The sequence below is a fragment of the Lottia gigantea genome, assembly GCF_000327385.1.
Source record: "Lottia gigantea unplaced genomic scaffold LOTGIsca_14, whole genome shotgun sequence".
Taxonomy (NCBI): Eukaryota; Metazoa; Mollusca; class Gastropoda; family Lottiidae; genus Lottia; species Lottia gigantea.
The window spans coordinates 557,038-582,610 of record NW_008707617.1 but is presented as its reverse complement, the minus strand read 5'-3'; the positions used below and the strand labels follow the sequence as shown (position 1 = coordinate 582,610).

General features: G+C 34.0%; 2 protein-coding genes across 2 annotated transcripts; both read right to left on the bottom strand.

The window, feature by feature from the left end:
- Positions 1–1,604: 1,604 nt before the first annotated feature.
- On the bottom strand, positions 1,605–5,321 carry LOTGIDRAFT_186054 (hypothetical protein; the record flags this gene model as incomplete). Its single annotated transcript, XM_009049617.1, has 4 exons — positions 1,605–2,159; positions 2,569–2,686; positions 4,010–4,114; positions 5,090–5,321. Coding segments are annotated over 2 exons (240 nt in total), but the record flags the coding sequence as incomplete, so codon positions are not given.
- A 4,532-nt stretch (positions 5,322–9,853) lies between these two features.
- On the bottom strand, positions 9,854–23,941 carry LOTGIDRAFT_157400 (hypothetical protein; the record flags this gene model as incomplete). Its single annotated transcript, XM_009049616.1, has 3 exons — positions 9,854–10,193; positions 17,833–17,933; positions 23,882–23,941. The coding sequence occupies 3 exons, from the start codon at positions 23,939–23,941 to the stop codon at positions 9,854–9,856; spliced, it is 501 nt and encodes a 166-aa protein (XP_009047864.1).
- Between the last annotated feature and the right edge of the window lie 1,632 nt (positions 23,942–25,573).

Below are 25,573 nucleotides of genomic sequence, written 5' to 3'. Positions count from 1 at the left end.
TTAATTTCTGATTGGTCAAAATTATGCTCTTTTATATCTATTTGAAATGTAGACTTTTAAAAGACAAAGTCAAAGTTAGAGGGTGTGAAAGAGAAAGAACAAATACAAGAAATATTTATTTGATTTATTTTAACTTGAAGAAACCAGTTGAATATTGTCCTATCAAAACAACTCTTCAATATAGAATACAGGTGAAGTTGACCTCTAGGTCAAAGTTCACTTAATATTGGAAAGGAGCCAAACTTAATGATTTATGTCAAATTTCTAAACCACAGACTGAATTTTCTGGTTCTAGTCTATTTTCACATTTCCCTTTTTTCTAGTGTGACATTTCCTGTAAAATTCATCCAAATGTAAGCCTGCACATGCATGTTAATATATGGCACAAATAATTAAAGGGAAATAACTTGTTGTCCTTTCAGACCACAATGAAGGAGTTTATGGAAGCTGATCTATATTATTGTGATACCAGTTGAAATTAATCTGATTTTCCAGTCATTTTTTCCTCCAAAAGGAAATAATAAAACATGCCTGGAAAATAGAGATAGATTTCAACTACTCTCACATCCCTGTGTTTAAATTTTTGGAGTAATGATCCATATCAGGACAAAGACAATAACTAGGCGATTGGATTTGGACTGACAAATAACACCTTAAAGGATATAAAACAATGGTTTATTCTGATAGAATTTATTCATATTGAAGATTGTACAATAGATAAACACATAACACAGAAAATACAGAATGTCAACTACATTATCTTGAAAGTTATGATACAATATGAATACGGTCATCAGGCAACTGACCTATTTCTGTTTGTGTCCCTTCTTATAGTATTACCGGTATACTGTTATACTACTTATAATATTGTTTCATATGTTCCTAGCTCTGTATTTTAATTACAAATAGTGCTGTACACACAAAAAATACAGAAACAAAATATATACAGATATATTCTAATCAGATTGAGTGAAGTAACACACAGAAAATACAGAAACAAAATATATACAGCTGTATTTTAACTACAAAGATTGCTGTTACCCACAGAAAACAAAGAAACAAAATATCTAGAGCTGTATTCTCATTAGATTGAGTGCTGTTACCAACAGAAAATACACAAACAAAATATCAATGGCTGTATAACAATTAGTGCAATAGTGAAGTAACCCATAGAAAATAAATGATACAAAATATCTAGAGGTGTATCAAGTTGACTAAACAGAAAAAAAGACAGTGTAATATTTTAACATTTTCATCTTAGACATACCTGTAAATTAATATAAAGGTAACAAGACTGTCAGTCCAAATCGAAGAAACAGATTCAAAATACAACAACATACAATAAAGATAACAATAAATACAGAAAATATAACCTTGTACACCAGGTATGGTATTATAAATAGAAATTTCAATATTAAAAACCACCATTTTAACAACTAAAACTATAAACATAATAGTACACCTTGGTATTACATGTATAAATAGAATTTACAATATACAATATTAAAAAACAACCAAAACTATAAACATGATGTACACCTTTAAATAGAATTACAAGATTTAAAGGGGCAGTATGCAAAATTTTCATTATCAAAAACGTTGTAAATTATACTTGAAAATATTCCTTAATGCTTTTTTCATCTATGTATCTACTTGATCAAACTGAATATATATTGTACAATGAGGGAATTCCAGGACAGCGGCATTAGCCTACTCTAATTCAAATTCCAACTGTTTAGGGACAGCCTGTAGAACACAGGGCCTCCTTTAATTGTCCCATCCAAACGACTGGACGTTTTTTCCATGTTAGCTCCTTTGGCTTGCATTACTGACAGGGGACAAACCGGGTTGAAAATTTTAAAAATATCATCTAAACCTAGACCTTCAGGTAAGCAAGTTAGCGTCTAACTCATTGTGCCACATCAGTTTTCAAGGAATTGAGAGGAACATAAAGTCAGGAAATATAGATAATATCCATAGAAAGGTGTTCCTTATCAGCTGGTCCAATAGTTATACTTAGCATTGGCTCAAATCCTTCTTCACTGGCTGGTAATGCTGGGCTGGAAGCTTTCTTCACTGGCTAGAAGCCTTATTCATTGGCTGGTAATGCCGAGCTAGAAGCCTGCGGGATGTGGTCATAAGATAAGATAACTCAAACTCTGAAAGAAATTACAATTTCAAATAATAAAACCTTAATTTACATCTTAATTTAGGCATAAAAAAAAAAAATCAAAATGGCTTTCGTACAAAATTAAACACTGTGGAAATAATTTCTGTTCAAGCTTTTGTTTTTATTTAATTGTATTTTTTTCTATTATGTATCTGGAATATCCTGTCCAAAAATTATACAAATAAATTCATTTATAAGCAAGTGACAAAGTTTTGACTTTTATAGTCATTTCTCATAAAAGCTTGATGCAGGAAACAATTTTTATACGTGTAAAATGTGTAAAATTCTAAATTAACTATAACTTTCTTATTTCTTTAGATAAATTAGTTCTGTAAAAAGTTTTAAGTTTTGTCATTCTAACAAAAACCTGGAAAACAGAACGTAAAAAAAGCTGTTACCTGACTGTACTTTGTTGACACTATCTTGTTTCTGATTTAAGTAAAACCTTCAAAATAATCTTTGTCAAGTAACTTGAAAACTTTACAGATATTACAGGTTCTTCATATTTCCCAAAGCCTGAAAGGAATTACAATTATTATACAAGATATAAAGATAGCTTGCCAGGCAAGGTAATATACGCCCACTGGCAGCTTTGATTTTGAACAAAAATATTTAGCAGTACAGTAACAGTCACCAGTCATACACTTCTTTTGAACTCTTTAGGGCGATAATGAATAATATTGAGTATGAGTTATTGCCCTAGTTCTTGAAAACGTGTTCAATCTTTAGCTCGTGAAAATTCTAGAAGACAAATATTCAATCTTCAGTGCGGTAATGAATAATAAAACCAAGTTTTGTCAAAATTCAGCAAGAATCAGGCCTTCTAGAGTTTTTATGAGCTACAAATTGAACGAGTTTTCAAGATCAAGGGCAATAACTCATACTAAATATTTTTTCGATTTCTCTCATTTTCAATAGGCTTTATCCATGGGTGATAACAAACTCTCAAGCCAAATTTCTTTAAAATCTGTGAAGAATTGTGCCTTCTAGAGTGTTTACAAGCTAAAAATTGAACGCGTTTTCAAGAATAAGGGCAATAACTCATACTCAATATTTTTAGATTCTTCTGATTTTCAATAGGGTTCATCCTTGGGTGATAACCAACACTCAAGCCAAATTTCATTAAAATCCGTCAAGAATTGTCCCTTCTAGAGTGTTTACAAGCTAAAATTTGAACGTGTTTTCAAGAACAAGGGCTATAACTCATACTAAATATTTTTCAATTTTTCTTATTTTCAATAGAGTTCATCCATGGGTGATTATGAACACTCATACCATGTTAATTCAAAATCCATCAAGAATTGTGCCTTCTAGAGTGTTTACAAGCTAAAAATTGAACGCGTTTTCAAGAACAAGGGCAATAACTCATACTAAATATTTTTCAATTTTTCTGATTTTCAATAGGGTTCATCCTCGGGCGATAACGAACACTCATACCAAGTTTTATCAAAACCTGTCATGAATTGCACCTTCAAGAGTGTTTACAAGCGTTTCCAGAACAAGGGCAATAACTCATAGTAAATATTTTTCGATTCGTCTGATTTTCAATAAGGTTCATCCTTGGGTGATTACAAACAACCACACTAAGTTTCATCGAAATCAGTCAAGAATTGTGCCTTGTAGATTGTTAACGAGCAATTATGGACGGACGGACTGACCGATGGAAAGAGGTGACGACAATATACGCCCCCCATTTCATGTGGGCGTATAAAAATGGCTATACAGGCTACAATATTGCAACATGTGAAATTACTATAACTTTCTTATTTCTTTAGTTGAATTAGTTCTGTAAAAAGTAAAACCTGGGAAAAAAAAAAATTCAGCAAAAAAAATTGTTACCTGAACGATGTACTTTGTTGGCACTATTTTGTTTCTAAATGTTCTTACCAAAATCTTTGTCGAATAAACTTTATAAATATTACAGGCTCTTCGTATTTCAAAATCCTGAAAGAAATTACAGATCAAAACTTATTCCAAAACAAGACGAAGAGAAATTTGTAGTACAATCAAACCAAATCAAACACTGTAGAAATAATTTTTGAGCAGAAATTATTTCCATTGTTTTAATTTGTTCTATAATGTATCTGGGGCATCCTGACCAAATATTATACAAATATATTTATCCACAAGCAAATGACAACGTTTTCACTTTTACAACTTAACTTGACTACAAGCGCACCATCTCAAGATTTTTCTCTGTAGTTTAGGCTAAAGAAATACAAGCCAAGCTTTTAAATAAGTTTGCAGATCTCAGAGAAACTTAAAAGAATTTCCATATCAAGTCCAAACTCAAAAGCAATTGGAAACCTTTCTTTACGCAACAACTGTGCTGGAGATGTAGCACAAGGAAGAATTCCAAAACGTATAGACCCGTAAAAAAGGCTCTAAAAATGTCATTGCAAGTTGTTTCATCAGTCCAAAATAAACAGCAGATGTTTGATAGATGGAATATTCTAGAGAGGCCCAAAGGAAAAGAAAACAAAGCCAACAACTGAAACATTTAAATATTCTACTGATTTTTTTTTTTAAAATGAGAATGAAAATTTAACATGATTAGTCAGAACTGAAATTTGAACCCTGACCCTTGAAACTATCAGCTGGACTATAGACTGATCTTAAACTTCCTCAGGTTTAGTCTTATTAATTTAGACCTCCCAATGTGCCCGCTTGCTGAAGGAAATGGATACACAATGTTACACAATATTTACAATAGAAACCTGTTAAGTTTCATAAGCAATCTTTTTCAGTTTTCTTTATATGCCAAATGGGGACCGTATATTGGTGTCACCCATTATAACTGCAAAAGTTCAGGGTCTTACAATGTTAATGCACACAGGAATTTCAATGAATTCTATGAAGTTTATTCAAATTAAATTGAGCTGCACAAACAGAACTAATAACAGTAAAGAAGGGTAATACCTGAAGCTGAACTGCCATGCTGTGTTGTACCATAAACTGAAATATACAAATACAAATTTCTGTCAAAGTACAAGCATAAATCAATTAATGGATGACACCATACTATAATGACAATACATAATGATGTACTGCTAATACTATGTAAATAATAAGATGACAATACGTAATGATATAGGCCTAAGAACTGCAAATACTGTGTGAAGTCTTTACTACAAGAGAACGTAAATAAAGACCATATGGGAGATAACTCATTGAGCTCAACATGGGGAAATGAATTGTGGTCCGAGTAATGCCAGATATGACGGTTCCGTACCCTCATATTTACTTCCACAAATTACAATGACAACTGACAAGAACGTGAAAAATAAAGAAATATCAAATACCGTGTTATTAGATAAATGAAATAACTGTCAACAGGCTGAAAATGCTTTTACTTGACAAGGAAAGCATGCCATGAAAATTCTGGCACGTCAAGGGACTAATAATTAAGACTAGACGATGACCACAAAACGAAACAATACTGATGTTAAGCTTCACTGATAAGATAACGTTAAAAGTATGGAATCACGAATGCAGTATCAAAGAAACGAAGAAAAATAGCCGTAACACCCATGTCTGTCGGTCGGTCGACAAGCTCGAAAACACTCTAGAAGGCTAAATTTTCGACGGACTTTGACAAAACTTGGTTTGAGTGTTTGTAATCACCAAAGGATGAACTCTATTGAAAGTTAAAAAATCGATAAATACATGAGAACTTGCACGTGTCCTTGAAAATGTGTTTATTTTTTAGCCTGTAAACATTCTAGAAGGTACTATTCTCCACCGATTTTTACGAAACTTAGCAAAATTGTAAGCCTATATTATCACCAATGGATGAGTTATTTACCTCGTTTCTTGAAAACGCTTTCAATTTTTAGCTCATACGCAACAAAAGGCATGATTACTGTCGTTTTTTTGTGACAAAATTTGGTCAATATTGATCCCCCCAAAAAGCTCAGAAGAAGACTATTTCATACTGTGATTGTTACTGCAGCCTACTGCCAAATAATTTCATTCAAAATCAAATCGTCAATGGACATATATTACCTTGCTTGGCAACCTATCTTTTAAATAAAGCCTGAACTTTTTTGTGGGTTGAAAAAAGTGTTATCTCGGCTTATGCTGGCATTGAACCCTGGACCTTCAGGTTAGCGAGCAAGCGTAACCGCGACTCCAAGGCTAGAGCTGCGACACCCGGGAGAGAGACATGATTTTAAGGGTAGTCTCTCGGATAAGAACTGAGATTAAAACTTCTGCATAAACATTTATAAATAATATTTATATTTTGAAATTTACACAATACATTAATTATAACAGTAAATAAACCAATGAAGTAGGGTGTGATTGTTCATTCTGCTTATTGTTTCATCTGATAAACTACAAATTCTTTCATCAATATATGTTTTAAATATGTCTATAAATCTCCCACTCTCGATGCGTCAAAAATCAAAAATCAAAATCTACCAGAAGCTATTAATAGTCAGCAAGTTTCACAATATCATGATGCAAATTGGCTTTCTAATCAGGATCTTGGTCGTGTAACAGCGAAGAGAGGACTTTGGTAACCCTAATAATCTACCAAACAGATAATACAGATATACTTTGATTTCAACTATACAGGTCACTTTTCAAAATACATATCAAAGCAATAGCAAGAGGGGTGTGGAGAGCCTTGAGATGACCCAAGGTCCGGACGTCCATCCACAGCAACCATCCAAGAAAACGACCGCCTTAAACACATGGTGATGGATGACAGACGTTTAACTACATTTAATACCTTAACCATCTCCCGTGAATGAGTAGAGAATATTCTGCACAAAGAACTTTGCATATCAAAGCTTTTCGCTCAGATTGACGCCAGCCTGGTCGAAAGCACACCAGAGTGGTCATGTCAGACAGCAGTTTTTGAAGCAGATTCAGCCACTTTCCTTGAACGTTTCCTCAGCCAAGATGAGTGATGGACCGACCTCTCCGAGCCAGAGACCAAACAGCAGTCGATGTGGTGGAAACACTCCCCTCAAAGAAGGCAAATATTGTGACGTCGGCAAAGAAGGTGAGGGTCTCCGTCTTCTGGTATGCAAAGGACATTGTGTTCATTGATTGTCTTCAGAGAGGACAAACTATCAACGGGGATAGTACCGTACGCCAACTTGCTGATGCAGCTGCGAAAGGTAAACTGGCAAAAAGGGGCCCTGTTTCATCGGGACAATACTCCGGCTCACAAATCGGTGGTTTGAACTGGTTGATCACAAACCATATTCTCCTGATTTGGCACCATCCCAATATTTTCTTTAAAAGTCACTGGGGTTGGAAAGCGGTACCGGACTGATAATGAGGTCATATCTGCTGGTAAGGTCTTTTTTGGGACATCAGAATGAAGGCTTCTATGCCACAGGTATCCAAGCTCTACCACATCGCTGGAAGAAATGGGAAACTATGTTGAAAACTATTTATGGTTATATTGCACCATAACATCACTGTGAGGCCATGAACTTTTCAGCTCCCCCTCGTGTAATCAATTTGACATTGACCCCAAGCACAAGCACCAAGCGGAAGAAACTGACGCCGGGTGTGTGGGATGTTCACCGGCTGTCTCCTATAGCTTATTACAGATTTAGAATTAGATAGATAGGTAATGATTAGATCTTATATTTGAAATATGATATCTAGGGCAATATTCAAATCAGATATTCGAAATCAGATATCCAAGATAATATTAAAATCAGGTATCCATGATAATAATAAAATCAGATACCTTGATTAAGACATCTATAGAATCAGTATCTGCTATAATATTCATATCAAATAATTGAAACCAGATATCCATGATAATTGTCAAATCAGATATTTAGAATATAATTAGATCAGATAATAACATTAAATCAGACACCTAGAATAAAATATCTGAAGCCTGACATCCAAGCTAATAATCTCAAACATTTAAAAAAAAAAATTACAATAAGATATCCAAGACAATAAAACAAATATCTAGAATCAGATAATGATTATATCAGACATTCAAGATAATACTAATCAGATATGTAAGATAATGAGATATTTGAAATCACACATCCAAGATAAGAAAAATCAGACATCCAAGAGAATATTTAATCAGATAATAATCCATTCAGATATTCCGAAACCATATCAAAAGTTTCAGAATTAGACATCTAACAAATAGATAAAACTGAATCAGATATTATTTGCAATCAGATATCTAAGTAATTATTCGGCACCAATAATATTTTTAGATTCATACATCTAAAAACATTAAATATTGGCATTAGAAAAAATTACCTAAATGACAACACAAAGAATATGAACAACCATAGAATTTCTTTGAAGTTCAGACGCTTAATTTACTTAATTAATTATGGTCCTATTGTGAAAGTCTCTAATTAGACTATAAGGACAAAAGTCTTAAACAAAAGAGTTGAAATCATATATCGTGATTCTTCTTATGTAAGAAATGCTGACTTAACAACTATATCACATTATAATCGATATCAGCTATATCGACTCGCTGAAAGGGATGCCGATTTGATCAACCCTAATAATCTGCTAAGCATATGCTCTACATCAGATACGGTTTGATTTCAACCATACAGGTCACTTTTCAAAACACTATTCAGACCAATAATTCTTCTACACTCGCGGGAAGAGACGACAGTCTAAGTTTCAAGGCTTTTGTTAACTTCCTTACCAGTTCTTGGTACTCGAACGTAAAATTTGCATTTTGAAATGTGATTATGACAGTTGTAACTAGAATAGCTGACATCGCACATTAATCAAACTGTTCTTGATGCGACATGAAAATGGCGCTAGTGGAGAAGGTGAGAAAAAACTTCAATGTCATGTGTTATACGCAATGTGTCACAGAAACTCACGATGTTAATACTTTCTCCCTGTATATGATAGCAAAACCGTTTAGCAAAATCGCTTACACGAAGTTTAAATCATTTTAAGATACTGGGAAACCATAAAAGTGATACAACTAGCAAAAACTGCACACTGTTAGACAGTCTTCATTATTACCAATGTTTGTAATTGAATAACAGATGCATGTTGGGAGGGCTGGCGTCTAATCGAGGCCCCGTGTGCTATGGCTACAGGCTGGGCACTTCAAATACGAAAAAGAATATGCTGAGCAAGGGTCATGATATTAATATGCCTTATTGTACAATGAGAGTACAATGATTATGACGCAACACCATTTCTTTTCTATTTAATTATCAAGCCCTTGCATGATAATCGTGATAACTTCCAATCTTGTCTTTCTACTGAGTGCACTTGGGGCATTATTTCCAAGCTGTTGGTTAATGACCTGTAAGTAATGCGTTCTGCATGTAATGTATTCACAGTATTCCCAGCGGAGTTATCACAATGAAGGATTTCATACCACTGCCATATACGAATATATTTGAATTCTGTAGGAATATCAATGCACAGTCAGATAGACCTAGGCTACCTGGAGTGGCGTACGCATACAGAAGATAAAGGCAATATATAGGCCTAACATTTGGAGACCATACATTGTGTTTGTATCATGAATGGAATCTATGGGCAATGATTAAAATCCCACTCATTAAATTGTTTTCTGTCAGTGTGTGTATTACATGGAAAAATATCACGAAAGCAAGAGATTCGTTAAACACAGTTATATGGTTGGAATACTTTTTACACAATACACAGTTCTCTTTCTAATAATATAGAAATCAAATTTTACTAAGAAAACTCTTCAAGATCTGTCACTAACTCACAAGAACAACCCGTCTTGATTCGAATGTAATCTACCCTATACGGTTGGGAGATATTGAAATCCCGTACTATGGCGTACATATAAGTATACTTTTGAACACACCGCGAAATTGCTTGATATTTTTTGTCCAAAAATTGACATGTATTTTTAGCCACACCGGGTAAACATTTAGTTTGGTAAAAAGCCTGTATAGTCTTGTGATCTCTATACAATTCTAATAATTCATTGTTTCTAGATAAACCACCACGCGGATGGATTTTCTCTGTTATTGAAGGGCAACATTCTCCTATCCTCAGTTCCTTCTTCCTGAAAAGAGAAATAATGAAAATTTATTCAAATGGAAACAAATTGTTCATGTATAAATACACTAAAAAAATGTAACTTCAGCTTCAGTTTGTGATTGGATAATATGCTGATCGACATTTTACTCTTTCATACCGTAATCATAACCAGAGAGCTTGCCTAGTGCAATTCAATCATAGGAGAGATTGCCTAGTGCAATTTAGGCATAGCAAGAGAAATTGCCTAGTGCAATTAATCATAACAGGAGAGATTGCCCAGTGCAATTTAATCATAGCATTGCCCAGTGCAATTAAATCATAGCAGGAGGGCTTGCCTAGTGCGATTTTATCATAGCAAGAGAGATTGCCTAGTGCAATTTAATCATAACAGGAGGGCTTGCTAGTGCGATTTTATCATAGCAGGAGAGATTGCCCAGCGCAATTGCCCATAGCAAGAGAGAGTGCCTAGTGTAATTTTATCATAGAAGATATTGCCTAGACAAATTTAATCATAGAATGAGAGTGTCTAGAGAGATTTTATCATAGCAGGAGAGATTACCTAGTGCAGTTAAATAATATCAGGAGAACTTGTGCAATTTAAATCATTGCAGTACAGATTGCCTTCTGCAATTTAATCATAGCAGTTGGGCTTTCCCAGTGCAATATAATCATAGAAGGAGGGATTGCCAAGTGCAATATAATCATAGCAGGAGAGATTGTTTGGTTGTCTAATAAACGTATTCTTTGCAATATGTCTCCAAAGCTGGGAAACCACTATAGCATGTCAATTAAGTTTGGATTACTGAAACAGAGCCAACGGCATGGTATCTTTGTCTGCTATGTATTCACAAAACAGAATTCTTCTACCCAAACCTTTCCTTTAAAATAACTTATATGATTTGTATATTTTGTTACGGGTTAACGTAAATGCCCTATTATCTCTTGCGACATACTCGGCCGACAGTTAGTTAACTGTGTTAAGCAGAAGAATTGGTAGAAAATTTCTTATATTAAATGTGTATATAGCAGGCGATCAATGATCAATAGTGCTTCGATGTCTAGTTGATTTCTCTAATTGTAATTTAGGTTGTGGGTGGAATAAAAGATTCAATAAGAATAGCTTCAAGTCTATATATATCAAATACTTGGAGTCGTCTAGTTATCACACAATTGTCTTCTTTATTTCATTTCCTTTTCCATTTTAAAGACACATTCACACAATTTGCTCTTCTTAAAGAGTTTGCGAGTCGCATCTCGACTAAGCGGCTAGACAGCAAACTATGCCATTTGCCATGTTTAAGAAAATACTGTATGGAATCTTCTTGGTGTTGCTGTCAATATCTGAAAATTTGTTAGTAACTGTCTATCAATATCTGAATATTTTATTCGTCAGTTAATAATCGGCATACTTTGCCATGCATGTTCCTTGATAGGGCCTACATATGCAACCTTGATATGCATGTTTCCTGGCCATGCATGTAACCGCAATATATATGTAACCTTGTAATGTATGCTACCTTGTTAAGTATGGTATCTGGTTTGGGAGGTTACCTTATTATGCATGTTTCCTAGTCATTATTGTGGTATGTATATTTCAATCCCGGCATAAATCGAAATAATACCTTCGGATTTTTCAACCCGGTTTCCCCCTGTCAGTGATGCAGGTAAGAGGGGCTGACATGGAAAAAGCATGTAGTCGTTCGGATGGGACAATAAACCGAGGCCCCGTGTGCTACAGGCTGTGCACGTTAAAGATCCCTGGACAGTTGGAAATCGAAAAAGAGCAGGCTTATGCCGCTGTCCTGGCAAAATTTCCATCATGACACCCTGCACGGCGTTGCCCGTCTTCATTAGCCGACAAGGTACAGAAAAGTAGGACGTAAAACTCCATTCATTTTCTTTTTTGGTATGCATGTATGTTACGTTATTATGTGCGTGACGTGTACGTTACTTAGAGGTAAGTTACCTAGTCATATATGGTATCTTGTTATGCAGTTACCTACATGGGCGTACTAAGGCGTATCTAGCAGGGGAGGGGTCAAAAATTAGGTGTCTCACCGAGGCGAAAAGCGGTCGAGATCTAGAAGCCAACGGATTTCAGATGACCTGAGATGAATTTTGAGCATTTAGAGGGCGCCACTGTGGTCATGTAGGTTATATCTCGTTATGTAGGTATGCTGTCAAATACATGTTACCTTATCATGTACGGTAGCTGGTTAGGTAAGTTATCTTATCATGAAGGTGTTTAGCACATGTATTTGAGCAAGAATAGGGTCAGATTCCCATTTCTGTTCTTTCTATGATCTACAAAACCAAATCATATATATCAGAAGAAAGCCGATACATAACTTCCCTTAAGTTTAAATCTATTTGTTTTCTAATATATCAATGTCAATGTCAACGTTCTAAAAGAATTGTGCTAACATTTTACATTTCTTTAAAATGTAAACGTTATTAATCAAAAGAAATGCTTATAATGACTGGACGTTTCCTGAAATACCTCTCACCCACACTTAAAATGTTCCCCATTGTTATTTAAAAGAGAATAAACGTCAACATAGCGTGTTTAAGACGCATGTTTATTGTGCTGTTCTATATACGTCTATAAATATTAACCCTAAAACAGAGCTTGGAATTATTCATTTAAAACGGACATAGAGTCATGAAGATTAATTATTAAACACCTTTCTATTTCTCATTACTATATCCGTTACCGTTCTACTTACATTGACTACATTTTTTAACACTAAACAATTAAATTTGATAATCTAAATAAGATACTTATACATTGTCTGAATTTCTTTTGGGAGCCGCGGTGGCTCAGTAGCTTGATCGCAAACCTGAAGGTCTAATATTCAATATCGGCATGGGTCAGCGACGCAGGTCGGAGGGGCTGACAAAAAGCGTCTAGTAAAACGAGGTCCCATGTGCTACATTAATAACAGACTGATTCCGTAGACTATCCCTTCCATCGGGTATGCCTTTCTTTAATTAAAGACGAGCTACAAGTTGTATTTCCATTTCGGAAAGTGACATTCACAGTTTGAATCCCCAAATTAAGCCAATATTTACATAACTATGCCCTTTAAATAACTAAGAATGCAAGCAAGATAACGAGTTAAAGTCCATTCAATGGCAATTACTATTTTCTCAGAATATAAATAACAGTTTGAGAATTTCTGCATATCGGGGCTGTAGGACGTAAAACTTCATTTATCGCCGAGACAAGTAAAAGTCAATTCAATATAAATGAAGTTTGTGTCATCAGCTTCAAAACACCCACATCCTTTTCAACGACTTTAATCCACCTAATATCATTACCACCAAAGCCTTTTAGTCATCAGTTCATGTTAAAGCATTATCTGCTCTTACTTTCCACTCCACATATATAACTCCCCTCAGGCATATATACAAGAGTTTGTTTTAAGAACAAATTATCGACTCTAGTATTCATCGCTTTTCCTTATCCCCAGTCAGGTAATGTCTTCTTTGCATATTCGTAGTTTGTCTTGCCTATTTAAATTTGGAAATCAATTGCTATATACATCTCATTCGTCCACAGGATCAGAGGCCAGGTCAGATCAATATGATTAATTCCTTCCAAATAAATCAATAACAAATGACAGAAATAACCCTGAATACTCTAAATCAAATAAAATCAAATAAATCAAGATTTGCATGTAGTTAATGAAATCAGTGGGGGTGTAGGTCAACTTTCATGTTAGAAAATTCAGGAAATAAAATTAAAGGGTCAGTCAATGATAAAACTTCACGATTCACGTTTAAAATACAACACGATTCAGTTTTTGAACTTACAAAATCAGTTGGTCATATTTCATATTGCGATATCTGATTTTAATAGCCAAAAATCGAGGGTTATATTTCATATTTCATGTAAATAGGTTCGACCAATAAAGGGACTGTAGCTCATATTTCATACAATGCTCGACCAATGAGACTGAAGGTCATATTTCATGTAAACAGGTTCTATCAATGATACTGAAGGCCATATGTCAGATAACAAGCTTCGACCTAAGAGAAAAAATGATCTGTAGGCAATATTTCAGATAACAAAGTTCGACCAATGAGACAAAATGAACTGTGGGCAATATTTCAGATAACATGGTTCGACCTATGAGACAAAATGAACGATGGGCAATGTTTCAGATAACATGGTTCGACCAATGAGACAAAATGAACTGTGGGCAATATTTCATATAACATAGTTCGACCAATGAGACAAAATGAACTGTGGGCAATATTTCAGATAACATGGTTCGACCAATGAGACAAAATGAACTGTGGGCAATGTTTCAGATAACAAGGTTCGACAAATGAGACAAAATGAACTGTGGGGAATATTTCAGATAACGAGGTTCGACCAATGAGACAAAATGAAGTGTAGGCAATATTTCAAATTACAAGGTTCGACCAATGAGACAAAATGAAGTGTGGGCAATATTTCAGATAACATGGTTCGACCAATGAGATAAAATGAAGTGTTGGCAATATTTCAGATAACATGGTTCGACCAATGAGACAAAATGAACTGTGGGCAATATTTCAGATAACATGGTTCGACCAATGAGACAAAATGAAGTGTGGGCAATATTTCAGATAACAAGGTTCGACTAATGAGACAAAATGAACTGTGGGCAATATTTCAGATAACATGGTTCGACCAATGAGACAAAATGAACTGTGGGCAATATTTCAGATAACAAGGTTCGAGCAAAGAGACAAAATGTACTGTGTGCAATATTTCAGATAACAAGGTTCGACTAATGAGACCGAAGAGACTGTGGGTCATATATCATATAATAAAGTTCGACCAAGAAGACAAAATGAAATGTGCATTTCAAATGTAAAAAAAGACCAATGAGACGAAAGGGGCTGTGGGTCATATTTCAGATAACAATGTGCGACTAATGAGACAGGAGGACAACCTTTATTTATTGGACCCCGAAAAAAGCCCTTTCAATCAAAGTATGGATTTTCAAATCTTCGAGCTTCCTGATCAACGCATGTACTTTTCCAGCGTATGTAACCTGCTTACTAATATATACATGGGGAATTGTATTTAAATCTTTAACACTTCATGTACATTAAACCCATTTTCTAGATTCTCCTCTGAGACGTTGTGTAGACGTATGTCAGTTAAAAATTTGTATATGAAAATAAAGTGATTAGATTGTCTTAGAGAGAACCGCTTTTAAAAGTCAAACTTTATAGATCACTATGCAAATATAATCGGAAACTCTCAACATAGACAGGATATCAGTCGTTCTTCATATTATTCTTGTAGTTTCGTTTCAGTTTTCAGGACAGAATATGGAATTTAAATTATGGAAGGTGTAAAAAACACATGGAACGAAATAATAAGTATTAAATTGTCTGCAAGACCAACATCTTCACAATTACGAACTACGTCTAATATCCTGCCATCATTAGGCTCTTTTTCGTACCACGAAACTATCACAGCAATTTGATTGGATCGTACGATAGCGAATTCAGCTAATCAAGGCCCTCGACAAAAAGTGTGTAAAACCATAAAATCATAATGTTTAAGTCTTTATGTCGATGATTCTTATTGGCTCTAACGTAGAATCCAATCAAATCGATGTATTCCACAAAACAATGAACCCGATGAATTGGACCCAGTTCGGTTGATTTTGAGAAGATGAAAGACCGACTGCCCTTATCAAAATCATATACATGTATCTTATTAAATAACGGACACAATTTTATGGTATACTACTCCTAAAAATTGTGTCCGTTATTTAATGTGATCTCTACCCCTAAATGTCGCTAAAGGATTACATACATGTATCTGAAATAAGATGTTAAAGGAATTCCTGTCTGTGGATTTTCTGTAGACATGGCATGTTTACTCTGATGTCGTGTCAGTCTTGACATGCTAGTTGCGTTTGGGAATCGATGGACGGGCTGATTATTATGGTTGCCATTTATGCACTATGTTCACTTAACATTTACAATGACAAGGTAGGATGTAACACTCCCAATTGTCATTTGATTTGAAATTATGACGCACAAGACAATACCTATACGTGTGTCTGACTTCCTTTTGATACAGGATATGTTAAGTACAAGGGACTTTTAAACAAAAAGATTTCATCAAAGAAATATAAAGCATATCCGACGGACGACCTAATCAGATTAAGTTAAGATGTGTTAAAGATACTCAAATTTCATACGAAGGACTCATATCATAAAATCCCTCACTACGCATCACTCGTGGGTAGTAGATCTTACGGATGGCATCGTAATACGTCAGACACAAAGAGTTAAAAGGATATCCAGTTCCCTTTTGAACTTTTAAGATTTATGAATTAACTGACCCATGATATATCAACACAACCAAAATGGCTTCAGTTGATTTCTGATATTCTTACTTCATTTGAGAGCAATGGTTGATTACTGTTATCGGACCACAATCTGCTATAGCTCTTAGCTCGTTGGACATGTTAATTTCACACGAGCTCATCGAAGATACCTGGAATTTCGCCAGGTTCCATTACCACTATTTGTTTTGAGAATGAGCAGCCATTCATTGATACGATGTTATATTGAAGGTCATTTTCCCATCATTAACATGGAACTAATTTCTGCTTTAATGAACTGAATTCTCTTTGACCTGTCGAACTATTTCAAGTACACGTACGGAAACGATTGGACATGCCATTTCCTACCACACGAAAAACAAGACACTGAATTACTATAGTCATTGTAGTAATTAAGGTGCTGACGTACATTATATGACTGTCTTTGATGGATAATGCATGTTTGTTAGATTTTGCTATTATGAGATATGATCTATCCAGAAACATAAAACTTTATCATCATAATAATTTGTATAAGATAGAAACAGATGTCGCCGTTCCGTTCAATATTTCAAAAACTTTTAGTCTAGAACCACCTACCATCATTCGCATTGTGGACATTTTTTTTAGAATTGGTAAAATCCGACAATCAGTCGCCTTTTGAACGAAGATCATTTTTAAAATTTGATTTTTCCTGGCATTGATTTTGTAAACTTGCAATCCATCAGGACTGCGCCGTTTTAAAACATAAGTATGATTAGATGAGGGTTATTCACTTTATTTTACAATTCTAATTATAACCTGTCTTGCAAGATTTAGAATGATTTCAATCATTGATATAAAGTGATTAACGCCTTAAAATCGTGACTTTGTTGGTAAGGTAAATCTTTTGAAACGATCCGGGACATTTGAATACTAATCGAAATATTTTCCTGTACGATTTTTGAACGATATCTTTGAATGACAATGTTGAAATTTCATCAAATTTTTTCTCATTTGGAATTACAACATATCAGACTCATATTTCAGATTTATGTTTCTATTTTCTAATTTTTCCATTATATCTATATATATCTTTATGTATATGCGTTCACTTCAAAATAACAATGCTCAAGAGTGTACAATTTCTTTGAATTTTTCATGAAAATCTGAAATTGTTGTATAAGTAGAAGGCTAGACTATTTCAATGTATACTTAACCCTGAGGATGAAGGCTATTTAAGTAAGAAACGAGTGAGATTAAAATATGACGTCTTCCATCATTTATTTTGTGCATAAATAAAAACAAATCAATCAAGGGATATATTAAAAGTATTTGTCTTACCTTTCAACACGTAGTAATTCTGTCAACATTCTGTTCCTCATTTTGTCCTTCTTTGATAATTGAGCTCGAATCACATTAGGCATTAAAATAATCAATAATATCTGAAAAATGTAATACATAACTCAATATAATAACATGTTCCTTATTGCTCATATAACACATCTTTTAAAATGTCTTCTACTCATTTAACTTTGTTTTTTCCTTTTCTTTTCCGTTTTTATTATAAACATAAATAAACACAAAATCTATATTTGTTCTTTTCTGGATAAAAAAATCATACAAGCGTAAATGTGTGGATACGTATGGTTGAACAAGAATCCCATTTAACGAAGATCTAACGGTCCAGGCAAATATCTTTGCACAATTAAAATGATGAAGCCTTGTTACAAACCAATTTAGATAATTAGGCACTTTTAAAAGGTTTTTTGAAAAAAGAAATTGAAATCAATCTCTCCAAAATATAAACTAAGCAATAAAATGACATATTTGGAAAGTTTGAAGCAAGGACTATGGTTCAGTAATTTGTAACCTTCTGGAAATTCCTGTCTCAAATATTTCACGCCCCTTTATTATGCCTCTCACCGCGTACTTTATATTTTATATAAGATAAGGTGATACAATAATTATCTATATATAGACATGATAATTGTTACATTAAAATGATAATCATCATCAAAACGTCTATGTTAAAGGGCGTTGTGTTGATATAGGAAACAGTTAAAAGTTGTGAATTTCAGTTAGCCTATTCAGACCTCACATACCGATACTCAAAAGAAGTTTATGTTTTATCATTGGTCATGTTGAAAAAATTCCTCGGAGCAGAGCAAAACCGAAAGCAGACACAAGAAGCCTGATGGTAAACCGAGGTGGTTCGTTCCTATACTTTGCAGAAGTATTACAATGGTATATGCCTTTACAATACCAAATTGTGTGGTCCGTGGACATTAACTTGTCATCTATCAACCAACCAAAGTTTCAAATTTCATGTATCTATGGAAATAATTGCCAGTCAAACCCCCTCCCACCTGACAATTCCATCCACGAAGCCACTGGGGTGCGAGCACGAGACATAGAAGGCCTATCATAACTATATATCTTTTCTTTTAGCAGCGATACGACTTTAATCACATCTCAACATCTAAAATTTTGAATTTTAATGGGTACCTGATAAGATTCAGCGCTTGTTATCATTGCATTGGTTTGTCGCCGATGAACATTTTTAAGATTTTTTGAATATATTAGGCAATTAAAAGTGCATTAAATGGATAAGACTATTTGTGAAATTCTTTCCTCTAAATATTCTAATTTACAGAATAATATACATAATATGGTAACATTTGTTTTTAATTACGCCAACCTTAAAGGTGTACCAGATACAAATACTAAGGCTATAGAAAACCTCTTTTGAACCCCTTTGACATTTGAGTTGATTTACTTATTACTAATAGACAACTATGTGTCGGAGAATGTTAAAGCGCGTGAAAGAGGTAAATAATAATGTACTTATGATAACATCTTAACAACAATTAATTATATTATCGCTTCATTTAAACCCATATAGACCAATTTTTCTCAAGCCATAGGTTAAATTCTTAAAGGTTACGCCTATAGTTTACGTAAAGCATCTATAATGTATACCTATATACATTTTATATAATAAATTAATAAGCTTCATTAGTCACAACAAAGATACGTTTTCATATGGATGATAAAACATAGAGTCGATTTTTTCAATCAACCGCGTTAAACAGAAGGTGACAATGTATATAACTAAAATATTACGGACAAGATATCTCTCCAGGCAAGGTAATATATGCTCACTGACAGCTTTGACTTTGAATAAAAATATTTGGCAGTACAGTAACAATCACCAGTATGATATATTCAACCTTCAGTTTTACACTCCGATATTGAATAATATCTGTCAAAATCTGTCAAGAATTGTGCAATCTAGATTGTTGACGAGCTAGAAATTGAATGCATTTTCAAAAACAAGCAAAATAATTCATACTAAATATTTTTCTGAATTTCAATAGGGTTCATCCATGGGTGATATAAATTTATGAGAATTTCAAGAACAAGAGCAATAACTCGGTTCATCCTTGATTGATTACAAACAATCTTACAAAGTTTCCTCAAAATCGGTCAAGAATTGTGGCTTCTAGTGGACGGACGGACATGGGTGACGACAATATACGCCCCACCCCCAATTCATATGAGCGTATAAAAAACAATAGACAGAACGTCTGTAAATAATAAGCCATAATGTTTACACCTTTCACTCGAGGGTTCTGACTGGATGTATTCGCTGGCATATAATCCAACCAATTCATTAACGAGACTAGCTTGAAGGGAAGATATCATCAATATGAATATACTGTAATAATCTGTAATTAACTCCCTTTGCTCTTAAATTTTTCAATTAAATTGAAGCTCTTTGTCAATGAGATTATAACCTGAAAATTCTTCAATAATTTCAAATTCGCCTGTCACTTCAAAGACGGCATGTGTTTCACATTACATCGTAAATTTGCTTTGCTCATGAAACTTGAGTACTTATCGTTTATATCTCGAAAGCGAAATATTGCGTTCATTCTATATATTTATAGCTCTCCTGTATCATTTTTCACATTGCATATCCGTGTGTTTCGTCTGCAATTGTGTTCAATTGCGTTCATCAGAAATATTTAGAGACAAAATGGAAAAGTGCACTTGTTACTTGTTAAGGAAAGGTTGAGAATGGTAAGCTAATTATAAACTATTGTTCTATATTGGGAATCTTTCCCGAGTGAAATCAAAACTACTTCGAAATAAAACAAACATTTATAAAGTAAATGAAGAATTTAAACCAATTTGTTATTAGTTAAAACCGATAAAGTTTTGGACAATTTCTCTTGTAAGATATAACATCCATTTTAATGTTGCTTTGTTTTACGACGCAAAGATAAGATTTGTCGCAAAATATATTCAAATTAGATATTTGATTTCCACCCTTAACATAAAGAATGCAATCTAATTGAAATTTATTTCTTTTTTCAAATATTATTGCCTCAACTGTAATCTTACAAGTTTTCTACTTCCGTTCTAATAACGTTATATTTTGACCAATCAAAGCGTGTAATGAAAGACCGTTTCTTGGTGACAATTACGAATCGTGGGAGACCGAAAGCGAAAATAAACGGACAGATAGATCATAACATGCCGAAAATTTGCGTCCACAAAGAAAGATGTGGGAGTATAACGTTATGAAATTTGCTTGGGTATAATAATATTATAATGGACTAGACGGTGTAAACGATGCGATCATAATAAACTCCCACGGAAACAATTAAATATTTATGAGATTTTTGTCGTTTTAAATGTTATTTTTAATGTTTTTTACAGTTTGAAGTACTTGTTAAGTTCATTATGATATAGGCTATGATAATAAAGAGAATCTGACACTTGTTCATAAACGTAATATTTACATCTCTTAAATCCAATTAATGTAAACATTACTGACAAATTCATACAGTTATATGGATATATAATAGTCAAAGAATTTCTGCTACTCATAACTTTCTATACGCAGTGGCGGTGCCAGTTATGATACAGGGCGGTGGGGCTGGTTGATTTTAGGGAATAGACTGTACCTTCAATTTAACCCTTCATTTTCAACAAAAAAGAAGCTTTCAATAAGTCATTGACTACAAATATGTGTCAGACTGCACCAAAGTTATTCCACTTTACAAAAACTTTCTTGGAGAAATTCTCCCAGACTCTCCATTAGATGCCTGCACCTATGGCGCTTCTACATAGCTGTCGCATTTTAAATTCAATCTCCACCGTTTTGTGCAAAGTATTGAAAGTGTTATGACGATTTGCGTGAAGCAACTTGAAGATTTGATTCAAACAATAGCCAGTCGCTTTCCATAGTTAAAACATATCAAAGTCACTCGCCCCCTTTCAAATTATTTATTTATTCCTCACTGATACCGCTCGAGGCAAATATTAGCAGACACAATAACGCGTAGTTCTTTTGACCAACAATTAAAAGACATTTCTCAATACACATTATTCTCTTTATCAATTATTATTTTATTTATCAAGTCTAGCGGACTGTTTATTACTGATATAATATTCACAGCTGAAAGAAAACAATACAATTAGCTACTGCTCATTTACCTATCGTGTAAAAAGCCCGCTAAACAGAATGAATAGAAGTCTGAAGTTACGTTGAAGTTACGTCTCAGGTGCTAACAACGTCTGTTAAGAAACCTATATATGCGGAGCATTCGGAAATATTTTAATACTGGTATATATTATATACCGTGTACATAACAAAAGCAAACTCTGAATATTCCCCATAGCACAAACCTACGTTCCCCTCTTCCCCACACATACAAATACTTATCCACTATCTCACCCCCATCTTATTCAATGATTCATCGAAACGGCACTGTGTAGTCTCGAGATGAAGCCAACTTGATCATTCAAGAAGGCATGGAATGACAAAGCCAGCTGGTAAGAGTAAGAACTGTCTTTCCAATGCATTCGTCTCTGAACGCCTTGCAAGGTATGTGCATAACCACATTGGCCTACGATTTCGAACTATACAGAGCGATCTTTATCGTGCACAACTGAAAATGACTGAAAACTGATACGGAAGGCAGTAAGGAATAATAAGAAAGACTAGGACTACTATATTTCTGTAAATAACGTTACAGTCTTATCTAGTTTAATTCAATATTTCGAAATTCAGATCAATTTCAATTTAAATCAAATAATAAAACTAGACATCACGTTTCGTCAAAAAAGTTTTGACTTCATCAGGAAAAGAAACAATTTTTAAAACAATTTAACTTAAAGTCACTTCAGGTATTTCGTTATGTTACTATACAAAATCTGGAAACCTATATATACTGATAAATAATACAGATACAGCGGAAATTAGATTCTAGACGTCTAAAATACTTCCACAAAGTATAAGATAAATATATAACAACAGAACACAATTGTTTCTAATGTCGTTGCTAGTGCTTTTTTTCACAATGATTCAGCAACCAGCAAAATCTCGAATCCACTTCTTGCTAGAGAGCTATCAACGCAGCCTCCAGACAATATAGAAAGGAAAGGGACCTAGTATCTTTCCTTTTCACAAAATATCAAATTCTGTAGCCTTGAAGAAGATTTAAAAAAATACAGGCTTCCAGTCAAACCGATCTTATCTAACAAGATTTCTTAAAATTTGGAAAACATTAAGGCGTCTATCAGGTGCAGGTGTCTGATTTTTCTTAACAAAAGTTTTATGTATCTTGAAAACGTAAATTACTTTGTGATCACTCTGTGAAAAAAATGAACTTTGTGTTATAGCTCGAGTGATATTTATTTGTCTTTCCCTGTGTTCGTGTTAATTGCTTTTTATTTTCAGAGATTCCAAGCGGCTAATAGTATTTATTTAGTTTGTTTAACACCCATGAACCGATGGCATTCATGCACAAGATCCCTTGGGCGTTTTCCCGTTTAACATTTGAGTTAACGTCAATTTTTCCAAACTAAAAATGGATACGGGTGTGCATAATATTCACAATTGTATTATATTTATTTCGATAAATAATAAATGAATGAAATGAAGTTTGTACGTCACAAGTACTGTAGACCTAAATCAGACTGACGCTATGCATTGTACAATTGAGTGAAAACTGCCACTCGCAATCTTTTCCCCTTTCACAATAAAGTATAGAAAAGCTCCATTTTCTTAAAACTTTGTAAAAAAACAATTGATTTTCGAAACCTTGCATCATTACGTTCGTACTTTTAATATTTCGAAAATCATAAGTAACAAAATGTAACAAACGTTTGTTGGATAGTCAATTGGATTGTAATTATCTTTCTAAAATGTTCCTAACCTCTCAGTGGAAACTGTTCAGAAATCTGTTATATAACTATGAGAAAGTTCACAAAGTTTCTGATAAATTTATAGTAGTAGGCCTAATATAGTAATTTTCAGATGTTATGATTTGCATTTGTTGAAGAAAAGAAGTGGAAAAAAAATATTGAAGTAACTTACCCCTAAATATAAATACATGCGCATAGTTTCTTCATGGGCAGTATTCCAACAAACTACCATCTGATGTGATTTTTTTCGTAAAAGTAATCAAAAGTGGGCGTCCTTGGTTGAAAAGTCTCACACTCAAAAATTGTATTATTTCTACGTGGATATTTTATGGACATATTGTTAAGAGCACACTCTTGCAGCGTCATATATGATTAGTAACATCTACTCGTAGGAGTCAAGTTTGAAATGTGATCAAGTACTGCAAAATTCCAATTCGTTATTTCCGCGTGATCCAACTCTTTGGACTGTCTTTCATACCAGTGAAATTATTTTCCCACTTGGTCTGTGAAAAGAGTGGAAACGTATATAGATTGTTATATATTATGACTGCAAATAAAAGTAGTGGGAGTATAGATCTACTGTAGAATAGTATCGATTGTTCAAACAGTCTTTTGATTAGCTTTTAGCAAGGTAGTATAATTGCTAAAAATGACAATAAAGTTGCTAATTAGTAACAAATTTATTGATAAGCAAATTAGTATTATCAAATCATTATTAGTGATAATATCACAAACAGTCAAATTAGTCATATAGATATTATATCTTCAATAATTTTCAATGCAATTCGTATGCGATTAGGATGCTAGTGACGGAAGCAGCTGCTATAAGCATCTTGGCGATTTAAATTCTCGGCCAATCAGAATAGTCCTAGCAAGCAATACCCGGATAAGTTAGGTCTGTCTGTCCGCAATTTCTATCGCTGCCGTCTGATAATTCACATGCTGATGACACGTGTTTCAGAAACTCAATTCAGCCTGTTTTTGACCTAATCTCCATTATAAACACGGTTCAATTTAAGCGGTATCGAGTAGCAATTTGAGATTCAACTCGACCTGCGGAGTCTAGAGCCAGAACACTTTCAATTGCTTTAGATTTTTTTTTATCAAAAGCTAATCAAAATTGAAATTGATTAGCCAAAACTGAAATTTGTGTGATAAATATCTAATCGTATATTTCAATCTAAATTGAACCTTGCGAACAAAGAAAGTGAAGTCACTAGTCTTTGGGCAACCTTTTGGGTTACACAAATTCTGATAAAAAATCGGGAAAGGATTTGTGCTTATTAAACTCGAAGCCCGAGCATTTGATTTTTTTGGGGTTCAAGTATGTATTTTGGGACACGTAAGATATCCTTTTTAAGGTCATAATTTGTGTTTTCTGTCCTGCACTACTTTGTATAAGTTATCATTCGGCAACGCTCGGTAGCCGAGTCGGCTACGAATAAAACGAATCTTTGTTCCTCAAGTCTTCTGGAGTTTATCGAATGATTTCTAATGCTGACAATTTATTTACGAACGCTTGGCTATCATCGACCATGCTCCCTACGCTGTCGAAACTTGCAAAAACACGTGTTCAATCAAGTATAAGGGTAAACATAGAAACAAATTTTGAGTAAGGTCTCCGTCACACGTCAGCAATTGCAAATTTTGGCCTTTCTTGTTGTCGATCTAGAAAAGCTTCACACTCTTCGGACAATATGAGCTATTTCACTGGTAAAGAAAGGCCCGAGGCCATAAAACAGAATTGACTTACGTTCTCCTGACATTCGAAGTCAAAGCCATATTTTTGTCTTTTCTGACCTGGAATTACATCTTGTGTAGGCCTGCATTATTTCTGAAAAAAAAAACAACAACTCATCATTAG